This window comes from Archocentrus centrarchus, chromosome 19, assembly GCF_007364275.1.
Source record: "Archocentrus centrarchus isolate MPI-CPG fArcCen1 chromosome 19, fArcCen1, whole genome shotgun sequence".
Taxonomy (NCBI): Eukaryota; Metazoa; Chordata; class Actinopteri; order Cichliformes; family Cichlidae; genus Archocentrus; species Archocentrus centrarchus.
Genome location: NC_044364.1, coordinates 17427083 through 17451688, shown reverse-complemented (window position 1 = coordinate 17451688; position 24606 = coordinate 17427083). Strand labels below are relative to the sequence as shown.

At 41.3% G+C, this 24606-nt stretch overlaps 1 protein-coding gene across 2 annotated transcripts; it reads left to right on the top strand.

Annotated features, from left to right (window-relative positions):
• The first annotated feature begins 5439 nt into the window (after positions 1 to 5439).
• LOC115797750 (alpha-N-acetylgalactosaminide alpha-2,6-sialyltransferase 2-like) lies at positions 5440 to 20852 on the top strand. 2 transcript variants are annotated; one of them, XM_030754241.1, is made up of 13 exons: positions 5440 to 5916; positions 6995 to 7214; positions 7335 to 7434; positions 8434 to 8489; positions 10528 to 11307; positions 11454 to 11745; positions 11983 to 12145; positions 13260 to 13422; positions 18284 to 18422; positions 18498 to 18601; positions 18933 to 19016; positions 19356 to 19455; positions 20054 to 20852. In XM_030754241.1, exons 5-13 carry the CDS (start codon positions 11213 to 11215, stop codon positions 20276 to 20278), a joined length of 1365 nt encoding a protein of 454 aa, XP_030610101.1. In that variant the 5' UTR covers positions 5440 to 5916; positions 6995 to 7214; positions 7335 to 7434; positions 8434 to 8489; positions 10528 to 11212; the 3' UTR covers positions 20279 to 20852. The 2 variants fall into 2 exon arrangements, with proteins under 2 accessions (XP_030610101.1, XP_030610102.1); XM_030754242.1 differs by lacking the exon at positions 8434 to 8489.
• The last annotated feature ends 3754 nt before the right edge of the window (positions 20853 to 24606 follow it).

Here is a 24606-nt window from a genome sequence, read left to right as displayed (position 1 = left end):
ATCTGTGCTTCTAAGAGTTCACTTAATTTTTTTTGAGCAGTATGACCATATATGCACCTTAAACCATTAAGTGCCTTTTGTTTGCCAGTATCTTCAACAGGAATGCTGAAGACCTCTCTTTTTTTTTTGGAACGCGGAATACAGTAAACAGCAGTGCTAAAACTAAATATTCACACAAATAGGAAGGCTGGACTGCCACACTGACACTTCCTCATGGGATAAATAAGCAGTTGATGACCTTCAAAGTTGACTCACAAGTTACAGAGAACCCTTTGAGCCATAAGCAGCTCAGGAGTAACTGAGCCACAATAATCACTTTTTGTGGAGCAGAAGTTGGTCTTGTTTGTCTCATAGCAAATGTGTTAAACTTCCTCTCCTTTAAATAAGACATTTTAATTTTGATGTGTTTTTTTTTAGTTTGTTGCTCTCAATTATGATATAAACATTAAAATTGATATATTAAAAAAAAAGGTATTTAATGTGTGTAATTATCTTAACTGGATTCATGTGTAAACACAGGATCCATTAATGTTCCCAATGGTTGTTGATGGGGCACTTATCACTGTAACACCATCCACATTATAACACTTATAACACTTCACATAAGCCAAGATGGGCATGAAAAGGTAAAGTTACTTTTCTGGTAATGTCATCACTTTAATTTGCAGCAGTGTTTTTAAATGTGATTTGGTGAAGAATGCTTATTTTGTAGCAGAAAAGCGGATCAACGCAGATAAACAGGAGAACGTACATTGGGTCATGGGGCTTTGGGAAGTTGTATCCAGTGATGTCAGTAACGCGTTACTTAGTAACTACTGACTACTTTTTTTCGGTAACAAGTAATCTAACGCGTTACTATTTGCAATCCAGTAATCAGATTAAAGTTACTTATCCAAGTCACAGTGCATTACTGTTTTTGCCATTTTCCTTAGTAAAAAGATATATTTTTGCTTTCTTCTTGCGTCGCGGGGAGTGACGTCTGTCCGATGCGACAATTAAGTCCCATTTTCAGCATGAGGACAATCAGTGTTGCCAAGTCCGCTTATTATAATAAGCGACTTTGGGCTTGTTTTTTTCTAGAGTCGCTTGCAAATCTGGTGAGTCGCGGGTTGCGGTTTTTTTGGGCTTGTTTTTGAACGTGGAGTTGCTTATTTGGGCTTGACTTTCTTTCCGAGTGAAACTCCTTGAATATCTCTCGGCGCCCTTTAACAAAGCAAAAGACGCGTGGTAGGTAGTTTGTCCCTTCCAAGCCCCCGTTTCCTGTTTATCGCTCCTGCCCAAATTGACCGGGCGTACACCCAAACAAACACTCATAACAGCCCAGAGTGAGGAGACAATGAGCTCCAGTAAGTGGGGAAAATATAGAAAAAAATATAATAAAGAGTGGGAAAAAGAGAGAGCACTTAAAGAATGGATCCGAGCTCAGATGGGAGACAGTGGCGCTAAAAGTGGACATAGTGTGAAATATGTGCTCACCATGCTGATTTAGTTCAACATGCTAATACAGAGAAGCACACACACACACACACACACACACACAAACACAAAAAAAACAAAACTGTGCACCCTTCTCTTCTATGAGGCTGAGAAGCATGGGTTTTACTGCTTCAAAACACAATGAGACAAAACAAAGAAATGAGCTATACTACTATAGAGCTATACTGTTTAAAAATCGGCCTCAGTTTTACACAATATTGTGGGTTGCCAGTTGGGCTTCTTTTGGGCTTGTTTTCATAGAGCTGGTTGCTCGTTTCTGTCACAAGATCTGGCAACACTGAGGACAATAACAGCACAGCGACACAAATGTAAACAAGGGAGGAAGAAGAGAGATGCGTGTTTTCTAGCTGGAAATACAGGCACTATTTTGAGTTTGTGTCAGCTAAAGATGACAATATCAAGGTTAGTTGTGCACTCTGTGCTGGCGATAAAGTGCTATCTAGCTTCAAAAACACTACGTCAGATTTGAAGAAACATTTGGAGTCGCAGCACGGCACAGTCACACTTACAGAGCGAGTGCCACCAGGTGGTGTGAAGCAGCAAGCTGCGGCTAATGCAGGAGGCCCCCAAAAAGTGATCATCTGCCATAAAGTGATTCCGATGTTTCTATGTGCTTATGTGTAATGTATTTGCTTGTATTGGTAAATAGAGTGCAGTCAGCATGATTTATGAAGGACTTATATATAAAATGAAGACATAACTTGTTTTTCAAAAATCTTTAAGAGTGTGTTATTGTACCTACATTATAATCAATCCAGTGCTTTTGGCCATTTAAAATATATTTATAGAACTGTGATGTTGCATGTGTTGTGATTTCTGCAGCCTTCTGAGCCAGATTTCTGTTTAAAAAAACATTTTTTAAGTCAAAAACAGTTTTTACCTTGATTAAAATATTATACCAAAAACTTGATATAATTAGGCCAACAAGTCATTTACAGCCATTTAAATACAGACGATCACTTTTTGGCACAACACTGGTGCTGTTTAATGTAACTAATAAATTAACTTGAAATCTAACTTAGAATAGAATAGAATAGAATTCCTTTATTGTCATTATACAGGATGTACAATGAGATTGGAGGGCCACTCCTGTTCAGTGCCATGTGCTGCTCGAGCTGACCTGAAAAGAGGAATTAAAAAAGCCAAAACGGACTACAGGAGGAGAATAGAGTCCCATCTGTCCAGCAATAACACACGGAAGGTGTGGCAGGGAATTCAGAACATCACAAACTTCAGAGGCTGTGATGTGACTGCAGGAGACCTGAGTGTGTCACTAGCAGAGGAACTTAACTGTTTCTTTGCTCGCTTTGAGATGCCTCAGGACCACCCATCTGCTCCAGTCCTGCCCCCCCCACCAGGCTGCACCCCACTCACCGTCCAGGAGCATGAGGTACGACGCGTGCTCCTGGCAGTGAACCCCAGGAAGGCTACCGGACCAGACGGAGTACCTGGCAAGGTGATCAGAGCGTGTGCCCACCAGCTCACCCTGATTCTCACCAGGATTTTCAACCTCTCCCTGGCCCAAGCAGTCATCCCCCCCTGCCTAAAAACAGCCACAATCATCCCCGTCCCCAAAAGGTCATCTGTCACCAGCCTAAATGATTACCGCCCTGTGGCCCTCACACCGGTAATCATGAAGTGCTTTGAGAGGCTGGTTCTCCAGCACATCAAAGACCACCTGCCCCCCACTTTCAACACCCATCAGTTTGCATATCGTGCAAACAGATCCACAGAGGACGCCATCGCTGTAGCCCTCCACTCTGTGTTGAGCCACTTGGAGCAGCAGCAGAGCTACGCTCGCATGCTCTTTGTGGATTACAGCTCAGCGTTCAACACAATCATCCCGGACATTCTCACCACCAAACTGCACACCCTGGGCCTCCCCCCTCTCACATGTTCCTGGATCAAGGACTTCTTAACCAAACGGCCCCAGACTGTGAGACTTGGCCCCCATCTCTCCTCCACCCGCACACTGAGCACTGGCTCCCCACAGGGCTGTGTGCTGAGCCCCCTCCTGTACTGCCTCTACACCCATGACTGCAGTCCGGCCCACAATAACAACCTCATCGTCAAATTTGCTGACGACACCACAGTGGTCGGACTCATCTCAAAGGGAGATGAGGCAGCTTACAGAGAGGAGGTCTTGAAGTTGACAGCCTGGTGTTCAGAGAACAACCTGGTACTGAACACCATGAAAACCAAAGAGATCATCATCGACTTCAGGAAGCACAGGACTGACCCAGCTCCCCTCTACATCAACGGCGAGCATGTGGAGAGGGTCCACACCTTCAGGTTTCTTGGTGTCCTCATCTCTGCTGATCTCTCTTGGTCAGATAACATCACAGCTGTTATCAAGAAGGCTCAGCAGCGACTTCACTTCCTGAGGGTCCTCAGGAAGAACAACTTGGACTCAAACCTGCTGCTGACCTTCTACCGCTCATCCATTGAGAGCCTGCTGACGTACTGTATCACAGTATGGTACGGCAGCTGCACTGAGGCAGACAGGGTCAGGCTTCAGAGGGTAGTCAAGACAGCACAAAGAATCGTTGGCTGCCCTCTCCCCTCCCTGATGGACATCTACACCTCCCGCTGCATCAGCAGAGCCAGGAACATCATCAAGGACAGCTCACACCCTGGCTTTGACCTGTTTGACCTGCTGCCCTCTGGCAGGCGCTACAGGTGCATCAAAGCCAGAACAAACAGACTCAAGAACAGTTTCTTCGCCAGAGCAATCACCACCCTGAACTCACACACTCACCCACTGTAACTGTGCAATATTATATTATTCATACTGAACAATATCTGACATTCCTATATTGTGTAATATCCAGTATTCATTCACTAGTGCAATATTCATTCACCAAGTGCAATATTCATCATCTTCATTATTATATGTATACACATATTTACTTTTCTTACAATGTACAGATGCACCAATGCATGTATATATTTTTATACATTCTATTTTTTTGTATATTTTACACATTGTTTATTTCTGTAGTTACTTCTGAAATTAAATAATCAGTAAAGTAACTAAGTTACTAAGTAGTAAGTTGCAGGAGTAGGCATTTAAGACGAGAGGAAAAATATGTTGTATTTCTGTCCATTTTGCCTTTTTCAAGACAGAGAGAGCCCTACAGGACATCTGCAGTAAATCTCCACACACTAGCTTGTCTCTGGTTTGAGAAACTGAGGATGTTACAGTTTCCCCACAGAAAAGGATGGATTTTGCTTCCAGGTCTGAAAAGTGCAGCAAGTGCCTTAAACCTGCATTCTTACTAATGTCCAGTAGAGGATGATTCATCTGGTCTCAAAAAGAAGTCCGCTCGAAGTCTTTGGCCTTAAATCTGTGATCTTAGCAAACAATTTCCGATTAAGTTTATGCTGTGAGTCATTAGTTTCAAGAGTATTGAATACAAAATATAATTTGTTTTGAAAAGTATGATCCCATTAAAGAATCCCCACAAAAGAAGACAAAAGAGGTTGATGGTTACAACCCCGGCACCCAACTACCCTGTGTTCACCAGAAAGCCTACATGAATTTGTGTTATGCTGCAAGTGTAATTTATGAAGACTGCTTTACTTGTTTACAGTAGATAGATAGATTAGTTTGCTCTTGGTTCACCTTCCACATTAATCCTTGGTGCAGACAACTTGGAAGGTGCATACTCAGGTGAGAACACCTAATGCATCAACTGTCGGTAAACCCGGCTTGACTTCATCAGCCTGCACCTCAGATACACGGGTCCCGTCACAAACCAATTTAGTCTCCCGCTTTATGCGCTTCGCACGCCGCTGATGCGATTAGCAGTACACACGGGCTGCAAGCCGAGAGTCCAGCACGTTGCAGCGCGCCGTGCCTGCCCACCTGACCAGCACGACAGCCTGCGGATATAACGGCAAGGATACAGGGCTCACATGGGTGGGTGGGTGGGCGGAACCGGAGGATGTGACGTCCAGTTTGGAGGGGAGCTTGTACGATATCCCGTAAACGCTGCTCATTAACGCCGATGTTTGGTGGGGATTATTGCAAGCAGCAGGATGGCTGAGTGAGTGCGTGCAGTTCGCTAAAGTGAACAGAACACGGAAGGGCAACATTTAAGAGTCACACCACGGGGCTTAAACCGGCCTACAATGGATATAACTTTTGTATTATTTGCTATTATTTCTACGCTTCTCGCCATTGTGGTCGCAACATCGCTTTTTAACGGCTCTTCGCCTGCAGCAGACTTTGCAAACGCACGGAGTTATTTCGGACACAGAGGAGGTGGTGTGGCCGGAGGATTAGATCAATCCGGGCCCAAGCAGAATGGCCATGTACCCGATAAGAAGAAGCAGAAGAAGAAGGAGGAGGAGGACTGGTGTGAAATCAGCGGGAGCTCACACGATCACTGGGATGTAGTGAAATCTGTGCTTTCTGTAAGTAGCCTGTAATCCGCCTGTAAACACTGAGAGGTCTGCGTAGTTCTCCCTTAATCTGTTTTACAACGGTCCCGCCCACTGAGATACTGTAGACATGTAATCAGGCTTTGGGTGTCTTTAAAATTACAATAAAGTAGTTAAGATATTTTGAGGAAAATACAAATTGTCTGGCCATGGGAAGTAGCTCAGAAACTTTCAGATTGTGAATTCTATGACTTTCTGTTTAAGATTATCCTAAATTTAAGTAATATGTACTCCTGTAGATAATTCTGGTTGACATCACTTGTGTTTGTGTGGGCATAAAATAATAGATACTGGGGTGTAAACGGGGGGGGACTACCATCTTAAACTACTTTAACTGTCTCTTTTGTTCTTTGCTCTTATTTTGAAAAGCCTAACAGAAAGCTGTCCATGAGACAGCTCCTCCCATCACTCAGGATGCTCCTTTCTGACCTGCTTTTAGCATTTCTAAAACAATAGTCAGGATATTGTGAGGTCTACAAGAAAGTCAGAGCAGAGGGTTCTCAGGTTGAACTAATCAGGAGAGAAGGGTGACAAATTAGCACTTTGGCTGTTTTCAATCACCTGTAATTCAGATACAGGAGAGGTGAAGGATTATGGACGTGTTAAAGACCCAAATTGCTATATTTTAAGAGGGAGGCCATAGATAGTATAAAAGATGGACGAGGCTTCCAGGGCTGAAAAGTGAAGCCAATGCAGAAGTACCTTGAACCTGCATTCACTTTAATGGTCAACAGGGGCTGGGGGTGATACCGGTCCTGTAGAAGTCTATGGGAAAAGAGCTCTCTGACTTGACCTCTGTAAACACTTTGCTGTTGAGTTTATTTTTGGTCACTGTGAATAAAAAAATAATCAATTTTGTTAAATTTTTCATCATTCTCAATGTCAGAAAGAAGAATTATCCAGGATACGCTCACTGAGAGTGCAAATTCACAGTTAGAGCCAGCGGGTGACGTCATTGTAGTTGCATCCATCTTTAATGCTGTCTGTGATGAAGACTTTGATAACAGATAATTGTATGATGCCTCTCATTTACTCCTTAATCCTTTGGCAGGAGGAAGCACACTCCCACCCTCACAGTGAAGAACTGGAAACACCAGCTGACCGCTCCAGGCCTGGATCTAGGAATACAAGCTTAGAGGTAGACTCATCATCCGAGGCCTCGTCAGGGAGAAGCCGCAGGTCGCTCATCGGGCTTTCTGATACGGAGCTCCTAAAGTGTGCTTTCTCTTACCCCCAAAATGAAGGAGCCACAGAGAGGCCGGGGGTCAATGGTATGCACTTTTACCCACTTGGAAAGAGTAAATTATTTCAATATTTACTTAATTATATTTCCTTTTCAAACTAATAATGGCTCGATTTCATAATTGTTCATAATTGTTCCATTTCAACAGAATCAAATGCAAATAGTTCCTTGAAGTATGTCCCAGGAAAGGCGCGATCTCACCACTTGGAAAAGATGATGACCAAAGAAGAGCTGGAGGAGGAGCAGAGGTCAGTGAAAACTACAAACCTGAAGAACACTTTCAGATAATCTATAGAAAGATTTAATTTATTGATCAGCAGCAAGACATTATTATTCTCCAAAACTCTCCATCATGACACTTGGGGTCACAAACGAATGATTGTACACAACCTGGTAACTGAGCAACTGTTCTGAGTAAAGACTCTCTTCATAACTAACACTGAAATGATTTAACTGAAGTCAGCACCATAGCACAGCTAGCACTGGCTTGAAATGGTTGAAATACATAACCAAGCCTGTCATGCATAGTTATGTTGCACTATTGTATGTACTGTACATCATATATGTTGGAAGAGACCAACCTGTGTACTAGTAAGTACAATGACCAAGCTGACTTGTACTTGACAAAGCTATCTACTCCCTGACCCTGGATTGAATTGTTCTTTGCTGTTACTATAGGCCTCCTAATTTACCACTAAGATCAGCCCCCGGAGTTTGTTGGCTTCTGTAATTAGTGGACATTCGTAGCTGGCGTTAATTATTGTTGCTCACTGATGACCAAATCCAGTCACTTATCTGCGCTGATACGTGTCTACTACATTACAGAGAGTGCACAGTGCACATTTAAAGGCTTAAAACCTATCCCTAAAGTGTCATAAAACGTTTTGTTACAGCAGGTAAACCTATAAAAACATCTAGTTATCCCACTGAAAATTAAAATCTCAGAACTGAAATGTCTGGTTTTCATCTGTTTTCATGCAGCACTCCCTCATTTCCACGTATCTGTTTAGCCTTTTGATTTTCCTCCCCCGTCTAATCTTACCTACGCTGCCTCACGTGTGGCACGTCTTTGGCCTTTAGGCTAGACTGAGTAAGGCGAGATTGAGTCTCTGCCAGGCATTAGCTGGTGGATGAATGGCACGCAACTTAAAGAAACCACTTAGTGTTCTGTTGTTTGTTTGTTTTTGGCACTGCTAGGTAAAAAAATAATAGTTTGTCTTATGCATACTCGGCTCTTATCATTGCAGGATACACTTCAACACAGACTTTAACTGTCTGTAAGCCTGAAAAAGGAGCAAACTAGGTAAAGTATGAGTCATTCTCACCTGCTTGTCCCAGAAGAGTCACTTTCTGGCCACTGAAAACTACTCCAAAGCTGTGTTTAAAGTCAATTTGCATTCCCAGTCTTGACCTCAGCAGTGTTTTTTGACTGTTCAGCTCTTTGTGCTCAAGTGGCCATGAAGCGACTGATGTAACAGTGCAGAGCTGCTTACCTGTTCACACTCTCCCTCCTCCTTGCTGCCCCTTTATTCCACATTAAAGGTGCGATCCTCAGGTGTCAGAGCAGGTGTTGATTGTATCTCCAGTGTAGATCCTCTGAGTCATTTCCTCTGCTCTGCCACATGGTGGAGTGAGTGTAACGCAACACAAGGATGTACACTCAGAAGACAGGTCCTTGTACAGACAAAATGAGCAACTGCAGTCAAAACTGTTCAGTCACAGTTCAGTCAGAGAAAAGGTGAAGGAAGATTATAGGATTATCTTATTAGATGCCAGACATTCAGTGAAACAGCAATCAGATATAAGTCATTAAATATTAGAGGATGAACTGAGTTTTTTTTTTGTTTTTTTTCCTGTCAGACATTTGTTAAAGTTGACCATTTGTCCTGCTATTCTCTCCTGTCTTCCTTGTTCTAGTAGTAGTATGACATTAGCAGTAAAAGACATTTGTTTCCTGAGCAAGTTTTCACACTTATATTACATTTACTCTGGTCTGAATCAGTTGAATAGTTTTTCTTGTGGTTTGTTTTTTTTTTCTTAATAGAGATCTAGCAAACTCCAACTGAACCAAAACGCATCACTGCAAGCCACATGAGATTATTCAGTCTGCCCAAATATGTCTGGGTGAGGAGCAACAAAAGTAAACACAGGAAGAAGGTGCTGTGGTCTGGCCTAGTGGGAAACATGAGGAATTTACATTTATTTTGTACCTATTTTCTAGCCTTTAGTTGTTTAAAAATACCCTTTACTCGTTGTGGACTCTGCACATCTATGAGACCCTGCTGCATACCATAATGCGAAGCATACCTGACTGAGAGAAGGCATATAGCTCACATTTGCAGCATACACATTGTAGTTGGGTCGGATTGAGGTCAGCTCATGTTCTCACCACTAAACAAACCGCTCTGGAGCTTGTTTGGAACCAAGCAGAGACCACCTCTCCCAAAGAGTCTCAGTGCAAGTGTTCTGTTCTGCACCCTGGTGCGATTGCTGAGTTCACATCTGCACACAAGAACCACACCAAAGGGAGAACTGACCCAGAGTTTGATTTGAACTGACTAAAGTGCAGTACTGCCCTGCATACTGTTATCAACTTGGGTTTGTTAATGACTTTTTAGTCCTTCATCTAGTAAACATCTAAGGCTTCAGTCCCATGGGCCAACAGACCAGTCAGCAACCCCCTGGCAACAAATGGTCACTATAGGAAAAGTGCCCTGACCAGGTGGCAAGTGGTGACTGGAGGTTGCTGGCAGTCACTTGATGAAATTGGTCACAAAAAGGTATATGGTGCAGCTAGCAGATTGCTGTAGGCACCCATAGTTTGCATGGAAGACACCAACATATCTGCAAGCACTTGCAAACTACTCACACTCAAAAAATGCAACACAAACCAGAAACTCAGACTTTTTGCCTACAAATTAAAAGCTGCACTTTTTTAAAACATATTGATTGTAGATGTAAGGCATAACTTTTACTTTGAAGGTGAACATTCTCCATTTTCACTTTGTGTCACACTGTGTCGAGTTTTAGTACTGCTCAGCTAGTAGTTAACAGGTGTTTGCAGACAGGTCTGCAACTTCCATCCAAACTACTGGCAACTGCAGCAATCTGCTAGCAACCAGAGCAATCACAAGGAGGCTTTTTGGTGCAGCACCCTCTTTGTAACCAATTTCAGCTAGCGGCTACCAGCAGCCTTAGTAAGACAAGTTTCATATTTTACAGCATTTGTGTATATTTATGAACTGAATGGTGTAAATAAAGTCTTTAAAAATAATATGAAGTGTCCCGGATTGTTTTGTGTCTTTCACCTCTCAGTGTTTCTTTCATCTTTTTCTTCCCAGGGTGCAGCGTGAGCAGCTAGCTACAATTTTCCAGCTACTGAAAGAAAACAAGGAGACATTTGGGGAGGTGTCAGAGGGAGACATAGAGGAGCAGCTCCGACTCTACTCCATCTGAGATCCTTCTCTGACTCATCTCCCAGATACTGACTGCACTCTTTCATCCATGAGCACTACTGAAGATGTGCTCCAATGAACTTTTTTGCAGTTGTACAGTACACTCCCAGTTTTATGATTTAATATATTTTAATGCTTTATTTTTGTTGTCCTGACCACATGTCATCTGCATGAAGGGTAAACCAAACTAGACTGGATCAGTTTGTACGCTGAGCAGGTTAATATGTAATTGATGCCTAAAATAAATTAAGGGAATGCTGTTTATTTTAGTGTTCAAATATGGCAGGTATCAGTGATATAAATCCAGAGTTACATCCGCTTCTAAACTTCCCTTTGTTGTGTAATAAACCACATTACTGTGAAGTTCTGCATGGGTGGCTTTGTGTGTCTGAATGAGTTTGTTTGCTTATGTCTCTATCTGCAAACCATGCTGTAGTCCAGCCCAGACATATCAGTGACAAGGTGTCAGATACTCTGGGTAGTTTTTCCACCTGTAAATAAGTCCCAGAAGGGAGCACATATATGTTTTTTGGTGCGTTTAATTGAACAGCGAAGCCTCCTCTCAACAGCGATGACAGTCCAAACCTCCAGGATTTTTTCTTTGCTCCTTGTAGTATCAGTTAGTTCTGTGATTTTTATTCTGTCTCAGGAAGAGTTATTAAAAAGGTAAGTTGATTTCTGTATTTTCTCCCGAGAAACAGACAATAAAAACGGGATTTGTGAATTGATTTGCTAATTCTGTACTTTTCCCTTTGCTACTTTTTTCCTGTTGCTTCTGTTGGTTTTCTGCCAAATTTCTAATTCTAATTCAGCTGGACAACTTTCCCAGGAAAAAACGGACTCAGGTGGGAAAGCGTTTCATTTGACATTAAAGTCTGGGGGAAGAAAGGAGAAACATCTGGAGCGCCTTCTGTGTTTACCGAAGCCAGTAAAGCAAAAATTGTTGATTCTACCAAAATAAACCCAGTGACAGAGCCTAAATCTTCTACACATGGAGCTGTGACTGAGACTCCGATGCCTCTCCTCTACAAAACAAATTTCACAAAGCTTCCTCAGTGGAATTTTGATGATGTTTATAACCAGGATGCCCCACCTAGACTGACAGTAAGCATGCTAAGACATGATATGACAGAAACAGAATAAATGTAGTAACTAACTCAGTGGGTGTGGGCCAGTCTTTTGCTTTTTTGTGTTTTCTGTTTGGTTTTATTCCTTTAAATACAATATATACATGTTAATGATTGCTCACATTTCTGTAACTGTTAATCCTACTTCTGTGGTGCATAAGGCGTTCATAAAATAATTTTTACTTATTTGATGACTTAATATTATGATTTTCAGACATGTGCCCAGTCACTGCGAAACTCTCAGGATGAAAAATTCAAGAAGGCTTTTCTTCCCAACATACGTCTGTTTCTGCACAAAGACAACATCAATATGAGCGAGTGGAATCGACTTTCACATTTTAACAATCCTTTTGGGTTTATGGAGTACAAGTACGACGGTAGGTCATTGTGAAACTGATACCAGGTCAAGCCCATTTTGTGTGTCAGAGTGATCAGTTACAAAGTGATGATATTTTTTTCATTATTTCACTTCCTCATTCTTATTCTGACTCCCAATATTTAGTTAATGGAATTCTGATAGTGACAGTTAACCGCAGTGTTTAAAAATATACACCTCTACGAAGTACTTTTTCTAAGAGCCAGACAGACAAAGGTCCTGGTGAAGCAGGTCAAAGCTCCTCACTGAGTTATTAAATGATGAGTCAAGATAGTTGAGTTTGGACTTGTATTCATGAGGTTTAGGAGACATGACATTGTTCATGCAGCAAAAAACTAAGATACACTCCCTGGTCACTTCATTAGGTACACCTGTCAAACTACTCATTATTGGAAATATCTAATCAGCCAACCTCATGGCAGCACATCACTGCATTTAGGCATGTGGACATGATCAAAACAACCTGCTGAAATTCAAATAGCATCACAATGAACTAGAAAGATGATTTAAGTGACTTTTAACATGGCATGTTATTGGTGCCAGAAATTGCTGCGCTCCTGGGGCTTTCCCACAGAACCATCTCCAGGGTTTGTTATGGAAGTTTGTTTCTGCCACTGAAAAATAAAACGTTTTTCTGCAAATGAAAAAAACATTCCCATCCATAAGTCAGAATTTTAGGTTATAATCTGAAAACTTGAACTGACTCACTTGAATTTTTTTTTTTTGTGTGTTTGTGTGTGTGTGTGTGTGTGTGTGTGTGTGTGTGTGTGTGTGTGTGTGTGTGTGTGTGTGTGTGTGTGTGTGTGTGTGTGTGTTAGTAAGTATCAGCCTAACCCTAACCCTGGCATCTAACTCTACCAGAGGTCAGAGGGAAAAGGCCATTTGATGCTCTCTCCAAAGGGAATCCATCCCCAGAGACCTACAGACCTATATGCAGATAGGGACAAAGCTATTGTTGTGTGAGAACTTTATATTTTCCACTGTTTATGCTAGAGGGGGGAGGGAGTGACCTTGCTAAAAGTTTGAACCAGTTTGCCCATGATCCTACATGCTCATGTTCAGTGTCATGGGAGTGTCAATGAATACCAGCATTCATGTGTTTCTTTTGTTTGCAGATGTGATGGCTTCAGTGAAGCTGATTCCAAAGCCAAAAGAGCCACTTCTCCTCCCAAAACCAGCTGGTGATGGCTGTGTGCACTGTGCTGTAGTGGGTACTGCAGGAATTCTGAATGGCTCAAAAATGGGTGCAGAGATTGATGCTCATGATTACGTTTTTCGGTAAGAAAGATGTACAAAACAAACTTGTTGTTATTCTCGGGATGGGAGGGAATTTTAAGGCTCATATGTTCCTATTCAAATTAAGGACCCAAATGCTTGGTTATAGCCCTGGCAGAGTGCAGTTTGATACAGAGAAGTCGCACAGTAATTATTTAGGTTTTAGTGACATCCAACATAAAAATATCACACAAATATATTAAATATTTAGAGGATCAAGGTAAATTAAGTGGTTGAAAGCATCGCACAAAGTTCTGCTGTGTAACAATATAATATACATTGCAGTCACTTTATTACGTACACCTTGTTAGTACTGAGTTGGACCCCCTTTTCCCTTCAGAACTGCCTTAATTAATTATGGCACACATTCAGCAAGGTGCTGGAAACATTCCTCAGATATTTTGGTCCATATTGACTTGATAGCATTACACAGTTGCTGCAGATTTGACGGCTACACGTCCATGATGCAAATTCCTGTTCCACCACATCCCAAAGATACTTTATGGGATTGAGATCTGCTGACTATGGAGGCCGTTTGAGTACAGAGAACTCATTGTCATGTTCAGGAAACCAGTTTGAGATGATTTGAGCTTTGTGACATGGGGCATTACCCTGCTGGAAGCAGCCATCAGAAGATGGGTGCACTCAAGTCATAAAGGGATGGAGATGGTTAGCAACAATACTCGGGTACGCTGTGGTGTTTATATAATACTCAGTTGATACTAAGGCACCCAAAGTGTCTAAAGAAAACATCCCGCACATCATTACACCAGAAGCAGCAGCCTGTACTGCTGCAGGATGGATCCATGCTTTCAAGTTATTTATGCCATATTCTGTTTGGTTATGCTCATGCTCGAATTACTGCCTTCTGATTGGCTGACTAGATATTTGTGTTGAAGAGGAGATGAACAGCTGTACCCAATAAAGTCATCATCATTTATTTTGTTAATCCAAGAAATAACCCAAATTAACTTGCAATTCATTTATTTTCACAAAATTTTCTGAATGTAGCTATTTCATTATTACATTCTACAAAACATTCCAATTCATTCATTATGCTTCAGAAACAAAATCAACAAAGTGGTACACATATTGCATTATAAGATTAGCCCTCATAATGCTTTTTACCATAATACCAACGTGGCAGTTTTTGAAACAAGATTCCTGCATTACACTGTACATAGGTACACATACACAGAACTTCTACATCACATCATAACACTGTCACAGCAAACCAAATATACTGGCCAGTTGTTCAAGACTGGGTTAGCATTAGGCACCCACTATGGACGTATGTCAACAGAGAGTGAAGGGAGTTGCTGCAAGTGAGCATGTGAGCTCAGCCAAACCATTTCTGCCTAATCCCTGTTCCCTCTCAAGTATATTTAACAGTAAAGTCATGTAGGCTGCACAAACAGCAGCAAACCAAACATAGTGGCCAATTGTACAAAACCTGAAATTAAACTTCCTGGAGAATTAAAGAAGGATCCAACAGATGGAAGAACAAGGAACACACCTCAGAGAAATCCAGGACATGGCACACCTTAAACACCCATAGGCTATTTCTAGTCGAATGCTCGGTCATTCTTGGTATTAGCCAGGACAATATTTAACTATGGTGGAGATACCATAAGAATTTAAACTGTACACACTCCTGCAGACACCAGTGTTGAAAATGGCTTCTCTCAGTGAATTCCTGCATGTACTGCCAATATCAACAAACTATTTTCTTTCTTTGCTCATTTTGAACAACTTAAAAAAAAATAAAACACACACACACACACACACACACACACACACACACACACACAAACAAGTAGTGCATGTATAGACATGCATTATATTACCAAAAGTATTCACTTGTCTGCCTTCACACATGAACTTGAGTGACATCCCATTGTTAATCCACCAGATTTAATACAGCTTTAGCTTCAACTTCACTGTCCTTTACTTTACTTTACTTTAGCAGTTCACTTCACTTCACTTCACTTTTATTTAGTGCCAAATACCAACAAACAGTTCCCTCAACGTAATTTACATTGTAAGGAAAAGACCATACAATATTTTTTTAAGGAAGACTTTCCACAGGTTTAGGAGTGTTTATGGAAATTTTTTGACCATTCTTCCAGAAGCACATTTATTAGGTCAGCCACTGATGATGGATGAGAAGGCCTGACTTACACTCTCTGTTCTAATTCTTCCCAAAGGTATTCTATCAGATTGAGGTCAGGACTCTGTCCAGGCCAGTCAAGTTCTTCCTCATCCATGTCTTTAGGGACCTTGCTTTGTGCACTGGTGTGCAGTCATGTTGGAACAGGAAGGGGCCATCCCCAGACTGTTCCCACAAAGTTGGGAGCGTGAAATTTTCCAAAATGTCTTGGTATGCTGGAGCATTAAGAATTTATTTCACTAGAACTAAGAGGCTGAGCCCAACCCCTGAAAAACAACCCCACACCATAATACCCCCCTTCACTAAATTTTACACTTGGCACAATGCAGTTCTTCTTGCAACTGGAAAACCCAAACTCATCCATTAGATTGCCAGATGGAGAAGCGTGATTGGTTACTCCAGAGAACACTTCTCTACTGCTCTAGAGTCCAGTAGTGGCGTGCTTTGCACCACTGCATCTGACCCTTTGCTTTGCACTTGGTGATGTAAGGCTTGGATGCAGCTGCTCGGCCATGAAAACCCATTCCATGAAGCTCTCTACACTGTTCTTGAGCTAATCTGAAGGACACATGAAGTTTGGAGGTGTATAGTGATTGAGTGCAGAAAGGTGGTGACCTCTGTGCACTATGCACCTCAGCATCCACTGTCCCCACTCTGTGATTTTACGTGGCCTACCACTTTGTGGCTGACCTGTTGTCATTCCCAATTGCTTCAACAACTGACTGTGGAATATTTAGTAGGGAGGAAATTTCATGACTGAACTTGTTGCACGGGTGGCTTCCTATCACGGTACCACTCTGTAATTCCCTGAGCTCCTGAGAGCGACCCATTCTTTCACTAATGTTTGTAGAAGCCGTCTGCATGCCTCGGTGCTTGAATTGCCTGGTGTGTTTTGGCTCATTTTCCTGCTGCATAACCCAAGTGGTCTTGATTCTGGATACAAACTAATGGCTGAATATTCTCCTTCAGGATTTTCTGGTAGAGAGCAGAATTCACTATCAGAATTCCATTATTTATGACAAGTTGTTCAGTTCCTGAAGCAGCAAAGCAGCGATACCCCCACCGTATTTGGCTGTTGGTATGAAATAGTTTTATTCCAGATGTAAACCTTCCAAAAAGTTAAACTTTTGTCTAATCAGTCCACAGAATATGTTCCCAAAAGTCTTGGGAATCATCAGGTTTTTAGTTGTTTCTGGCAAATGTGAAACAATCCTTTGTGTTCTTTTTGGTCAGCAGTGGTTTTGTCCTTGGACCTCCTCCATGGATGCCATTTTTTTTTTCAGTCTCTTTCTTATTGCTGAATCATGAACTCTGACCTTAACTGAGGCAAGTGAGGTCTGCGTTTTTTTAAATGGTGTTCTAGATTCTTTTGTGACCTCCTGGATGAGTCATTGATGCACTTTTGGAGTAATTTTGATAGGCCGACCACTCTTGGAAGGGTCATCATTCGTCCGGGTTTTCTCCATTTGTGGATAATGGCTCTCACCATGGTTCACTGGAGTCCCAGAGCCTTAGAAATGGTTTAGACTACTTCACTTTGTCAGATAGATAATTTCTTTATTCAGCAGGTCAGGCAGTAATCAGGCCTGGGTGTGGCTAGTGAAATTTGACTCAGCTTTCCAAAAGAATGTGGTTAATCCCAGTTAATTCATGATTTAACAAGTCAGGGCAATTACCTATTCACATAGGGACAGGTAGCTTTGGATAGCTTTTTTTCCTTTAATAAACAAATTCTTTCGAAAGGAGCCAGTTGAGGTGGCTCGGGCATCTGATTAGGATGCCTCCTGGCCGCCTCTTGGGTGAGATGTTCCGGGCATGTCCCACCGAGAGGACCCAGGAGGAAATTCTCTCTCGGCTGGCCTAGGAACGCCTTGGGGTCCCTCCGGATGAGCTGGAGGAGGTGGCTGGGGAGAGGGAAGCCTGGGCTTCTCTGCTTAGGCTCCTGCCCCCGCGACTCGGCCCCGGATAAGCGGAAGAGATTGGATGGATAAACAAATCATTGAAAAACTGCATTTGTATTTACTCAGGTTATCTTTGTCTAATATGAAAATTTGTTTAATGATCTAAAACATGTAAGTGTGACAAATATGCAAAAAAAAAAAAAAAAAAAAAATCAGGAAGGGAGCAAATCCTTTTTCACAGAATTTTAAAATTTGACAGTGGCTTTATGGACACTTTGAAATACCCGACAATTTCAAGGAGAATGTGATGGTCCCAGTATGACACTTTTAGCTTGGTAATCTCTGGACTAATGTTGGATTCAAACTGTATGATATTGGCATGAAAACATGAGTACTGAAATAGTTGATGACGGAGGCCACTGGGAACTGCAGGAGATGCTGCTGCAGTTTGAAAAGATGAGACTTTCTGGAGAAAGTTCTACAGTTTCTTTGCTTACTGTTTCAGCTTCTTCTGTGCTGGTGTAGAGGGTTTTCTTAATACCTTTTGCCTTCATTTTAATAGGATGGTGGAGAGAAGACAGGACAGCTGGGAGAAAGACCAAGGGGAGGACACTGATTTAACCCCTGGCCTCTACATTAGCTTTACAGCACATGTTGTTCAGGAAAAGACTGCACACCCTCAAGCACCAGTGTAAACTGTGACAGGGCTGGGGAGATGTCACAGTTACTAACCTTTAGCCCTTAATTTTTTGGAAAGAAAACCTTGAAGTCTTGATTTGTTTTTATCTGGCAGGATGAACGCTGCTGTCACCGAGGGTTTTGAGGAAGACGTGGGAAACAGAACATCGGTGTACGTTCACACAGCCCACTCCATCACGTCATCTCTTTATTTTTATAGGAAATATGGATACAAATCTGCCCCTTATAATGAGGTATTAAAACTTACAAGACAACAGTGTAATATTTTTTTATAGCGATGCTTTATCTCATCATTTTTTTTTTGGCAGGGAATAAAGTATGTGATGATTCCCGAGGGGATGAGGGATTTCCAGTGGCTCGAGGGTCTTCTCAAAGGACAGCAGGTCTCCTCTGGCCAATTCCAGAAGGAACGGTGATTATCAACTGAAGAAACCAACAGAACATTTTTAAAAGGCTGTGATGTGTACTCATAATTTAATTTTTAGCTTTCATTTGTCACCTTTGATGTAATTATTATATTCAACTTGGGTAGTTAGTTTTTCTCCTGCTTTATAGCGGCAATGACAAAAGGTGTCACATTAGAGATGTGGGAAGTGGTCTTTCCCGTTCCAGTGGGAGGAGGTGCTATTTATAGCATACACATAAAAGGATCTATTGCCATCCTCATGGCTCTACAATGTTGCATAAATATACCTCAGTAATGTGCTTTGCCATTCCTGTTGTTTGTGTTTTAACCTCAACAGGCCAAGGACCTACTATTCAGGGCAGTACAATGAGAGCCGCTTCTACGTTCTTCACCAGGACTTTCTCCGATACGTGAGGAACAGGTCATACTCCTATCATCACCCTGTCCAGACTATTTGTGGTTTAAAATCATTCAAATATAACTATATTTGTATAGTACTTTTCATTTCAAGATATAATCCAGAGTGAATTACAAAACAAAACTAAAAACATTGTTATTGGAGGTAAAAAATGACATTAAAAAACCCAGGTGTAATGTAAAAATAAAGACTGGATAGATACTTTATGGAAAAAATGAGCACTGATATCTGGACTCCTATTTAAATCTAAAAATGAAAAGACAGATGCTTAAATTTGAAGGTGATGCAGAGTTGCTGGCATAGGTTTATTAAAAGTTTGTTGAAGTTTTTTATTGTCCACAGATTCTTAAAGTCATCTAATCTGAATGCAACATTCTGGCCGATTGTCAGACCAACCAACGGGGCGTTCACTCTCTTCCTGGCTTTGCACACCTGCGACACAGTGAGTTAATATTACACTTCAGTGTGACAGCTATCAGTTGCACACCCACACAGTACAGAGAGCACAATACGCCGACTGACAAGCATTGAAAGGAATATTAACGTCCACACATTCTTATGGAATTGAGAGAAAGCCTCACAGCAGCTCCTTCATGAAGAGAAATGATTTAACCCAGATTATCCGCAAACTGGATAAAATCTGAACGTCACAATTTTTCAAATATTTCCAACAGGTATTTAATACATAAGTGTAGAAAGACTCAAGTAATTAATGTCCAAGTTTTGACCAAATATTTCTTACAACTAGTTGCAGTATCTTTCCTTGAGTTTATTAAATGCCTTCAGCTTCATACAGCAGCAGCATCTACAGGAGAGCTGCAAAGGTTTGTGCACATGGTACAAAAGCAGTAAATATTAATTACTAAATTGTCAATCACACATAGACAGATTTCCAGGTCCGGACAGCAGACTAAGCAGAGATGCCCATCCTTCCCTCTCCTCAGCCTTTTTTTTATTTGTATTCTGCAAACTATGTCTTTAAAAATGCTATACTAATAAAATGTATCAATTTTTGCTTTCTCTCTTTCCGCTGTCCTCAGGTGGACGCATACGGATTCATGACCGACGAGTACAATAAATATTCCAACTACTATTTTGAGAAGTACGTTAAAAACAAAGTAATTTTCTATGTCAACCACGACTACGTTTTGGAGAAGAATACGTGGAAAAACCTTCACGACAGAAAAATAATTAAGCTATATCAAAGAACTGATCCAGCTGCAAACAGGAAGAGAAAAACAGAAGTAACACTTACTCATCCATAACAACACAACTGGCATCATCGGTAGTTTGCAGACCTCAAAGAATCAGATCTGCTCATCCAGTTTGCACCAGTTGCACCAACTAAAGGGGACCAGATATTATCAATAATGCCTCGCTGAACACATGGCGCGGTTTTCTTTCCTTATTTATCATCCACACGTGAACATGTTCACCAGAGCAGAAAAAAAAAAGTGTAAGCAGAAAAACACACCGCCACTCGTGTGTGTGTGTGTGTGTGTGTGTGTGTGTGTGTGTGTGTGTGTGTGTGTGTGTGTGTGTGTGTGTGTGTGTGTGAGTGAGTGAGTGAGTGAAATGAGAGTGAGAAGCCTCATCACTGCCCCCCCCCAGGAGCTAGAGAACCACAGCCCCCCAAGAACACTGAACATACCACTTCTACCACTTATGAACTATGAAGAGATGAGACTACTGGGCATGGTTTTTATGTTTGTATATGTGATTAAAGAGATATTTTTTTATTCTAATGTTTTTGGGGCTATTTAGTGATTTCCTTTTTTGTTACAAGTTCTTTGTAGGACAAATAGGAAAAGCAGTCAAGAAGTGGCTCAAACTTAAATGATCTTTATATTATTAACATTATTTTAATCTTAAATTTTTCTCATTTGTTTTGTGTTTTTTTCCTTTCTTTTTTATTTCCAAGGAGGTATAACATAGAAAACTACTGTAATTCATGGAAGCTGTGTAAAACTTACGTTTTAAACATTGTTTGATTTTTTTTTTTTTTGTTTGTTTTTTGGATGGATGAATGGAAAATCTAGGTACTGAAATAAAGTTGATTTTAAAGTAAAATATCTAAACAGCAAGTTTGTTGTCATCTATTTTTCCTGTTTGGGCATTTTTTTGATTATTTATGTTGATCTGTTTAATGTCAGCTTGTCAGAAGAGTAACGGCCCAAATGATCTACAACAATTTTACACACTGTGCAACATCATCGTAAAACTAATTACAACCAACACACACTGGGGTCTTACATACTCTTACAACTATAGCTTCAGTTTATCTAAGCATTACATTTCTAAAACTTGATACTTATAGCATAACACAACAAAAACAACATGACTTAACAAAGTATAAAATACTATTGAGCACAATCAAATATAAGGTGCAGCAAAGCCAAAATGTATTGTCCTCATATGTGAATGCACGGTCTCAGGAGGATAAAATAATCCCAGTGTCCACATCTGAGGACATCATTTTTTCCTCACAAAAGTATGTAACAACCATGTAACAAAACACAACTTCCTGTTCAAAGAGGAAGCTTAGTATATATATCAGGTCCATCTAATCACAAATATCTAGGAGAAATTGAAAATGCATTGCAAACAGGAGCTCAGGTCTCAGGAGGTTAAAGTGCACAGTGGGCAAAGGGATGACGATGCTCTCATGCATCCAGATCATCCCTCCTTCTTTCTTTAATCTCTTAAAATACACTGCTCAAAAAAATAAAGGGAACACTTAAACAACACAATATAACTCCAAGTAAATCAAACTTCTGTGAAATCAAACTGTCCACTTAGGAAGCAACACTGATTGACAATCAATTTCACATGCTGTCGTGCAAATGGAATAGACAACAGGTGGAAATTATTGGCAATTAGCAAGACACTCAATAAAGGAGTGGTTCTGCAGGTGGGGACCACAGACCACTTCTCAGTACCTATGCTTTCTGGCTGATGTGGTAGCATGAGACGGATTCTACGACCCACACAAGTGGCTCAGGTAGTGCAGCTCATCCAGGATGTAGTGATGGGTCGGTCGCGAACGATCCGGCTTTAAGAGCCGGCTCTTTGAAGTGAACGATGGGAGCCGGCTCCTGATAGTGAGCCGTTTCTTTTTTCTTTTCGTTCGTTTAGTTTTGTTTCTTTTTTTTTTTTTTTTTTTTGTGGATGCCGCACGTAATTGTTAAGATGAATGGTAACATATGATCATGTACACTGCGCGTGCAGTGAGTAATTAAACACCAGAGAGGGAGGGGCTCCTGCGAAATTCGCTCGGAGACAGAAAGAGCTAAAGGAAGCTGCGGTTACATAGAGGCTACACGTGGGAACGGTGAGGAAAATGAGTGATGTAAAACGTAGTAAAGACTGGACACATTTTAACCTTATACCTCCAAACATGTCGAACGAGACACATCCTACTTCAAAAGTGCCGGCGTTTGCGGACTTCCGGCAACAAATACTGTAATACCACTACATGACTGTGAAGTGCAATTTCTGAGCTTTCAGGAACCGTTTGAATTTTTTCGATAGGAGTGGTCGCCAGCTGATCAAGTTCCTTTGACCAGCTGACTCTGCGGTGAGATGCTATGTCTTAATCAGCTGTTCGCGGCTAGTAAGGTCAGGAAACCTAAGATTCAGCAGCGATTGCCTGACGTTAAAGGATTAATGTGATAGAGTGTAGTATTGTATTATTGAGCAGGCTCCACAAACAACCTGGACAACATATACGAATTGTTCATCCCTCAGTGCAATTAGAAGAACAAAACAGGGCAGGTCATCAGGCAGGAGAAACAGGATCAACTCCTCAAAGGCCCTTGTTTTTCTGATTTCCAATCTTTTGTTTTATAATTTGTATTTGGAGCACTCTATTATATGTTGAATATATAAAGAAACGTTTGATTTAGGCCTAATGTCGTGTTTTTACATTAGTAATTCATTTTACACTTTTTAAAAAAAATTAAAATCTAAGGAGCCATTTGGGAGCCGAAAGAGCCAGCTCTTCTTTGGGAGCCGAGCCTAAAGAGCCGGCTCTCTGAAAAGAGCCGGAATTCCCATCACTACCAGGATGGCACATCAATGCGAGCTGGCAAGAAGGTTTGCTGTCTGTCAGCGTAGTGTCTAGAGGCTGGAGGCGCTACCGGGAGACAGGCCAGTGCCTGTCTTACACTCTGTGTATATCCCAGAAGTGATGTTGGATAATCTCATTTAGAACTGAAGTTTGATGAGCTTCAAAACTGCTGTTTGCAACATGCTATCTGTCTCATCGGTGTGCTCGATATCAAGTTCCTGGGGCTGCTTCTCAGCAGGAGGCTCTGGAGGGAACCACAGGCTTTCATTGCTGCTGGTCCACTGTTCTGGTGACCAGGTAGAAATCTGCTGGTTCTTAGCCATTGTTGTATTCTGACTTTATACTGTTGTACTATTGAGCATCACCCTGTAGCAGTACTGGGCAGAAAAAAGGTAAAGGCTGAAAGACCACAGCAATGATGCTTAAGCAAAAAACTGACAGGTTTTATTATGTTAAACAGGAAAGTACTCAGTAGCCACTCTCATTGCATTGTCTGCTTTTAAAACAAATGTAATTACAGTTCTATTTAAGCATCATTAATCATGCTTAAACACTGCCAGGTGTGTTAACACTACAGGCAATAGACTGCATTAACACAACAAGAACTGTGATTTTATAAAAGGTGTATTTAGAGGTGGGGGGGGCTCTTTTTGTAAATTGATTTAACAAAGTAGTCATTGTATTCTGATTTACCAACACACTTTAATCAACATTGTCCTTCTGTCATATACCTCCTTATGATTGCTTTGGTTGCTAAAATATTGCTGTGGTCACAGTTTGAATGGAACTGAAGGACTTGTCAACAAACGCTGACGAGCTATTCTCCAAGTGAAACTGTGAAAAGTGCAAAACAAACTGGAGATGGAGACTGTTTCCCTTCAAAGTGAAAGTTGCACCTTTATAAAGGTTTTGGACTAGTGATCAGAAGGAAAAAAATTTTTGATTTTACAGACCAATAAATTAACCAATAATTCAGATAATCTAATGAACAGCAACTCCACTTCCTGAGAGTTCTCAGGAGAAACAAACTGGAGGAGAAGCTGTTGCTGACCTTCTACCGCTCCACCATAGAGAGTGTGTTGGCACACTCAGTCTCTGTGGTGTGCCAGTTGCTACACAGCAGATAAACACATGCTGCAAATGCCATCTCCCCTCTCTCGAGGACATTGCCAGCTTCTGATACCACTCCAGAGCAAAGAGGCTGATAAAGGACCGTTCTCATCCTGGCTACCACCTCATTAGATGGTTGCCTTCTGGAAGAAGGTACAGAAGCATAAAAACAGGACCAGCAGAATGAAAAACAGCTTCCCATTGGCCACCAGGTTACTCAACACCCAAAATCAACTTGCAGCAGTCACTGAACACTGCTAATCTACCTGTAGTGCCCTCCATTATTATCATCTAGCTGTACTACATCCATCTACTCCACTACCTACCTATGCTACTGTTGACAGGATTATTACTTATTACCTATTTATTTATTGTTAGTATTTAAGTAAGAACATACTGGATTTTTTTCTTCTT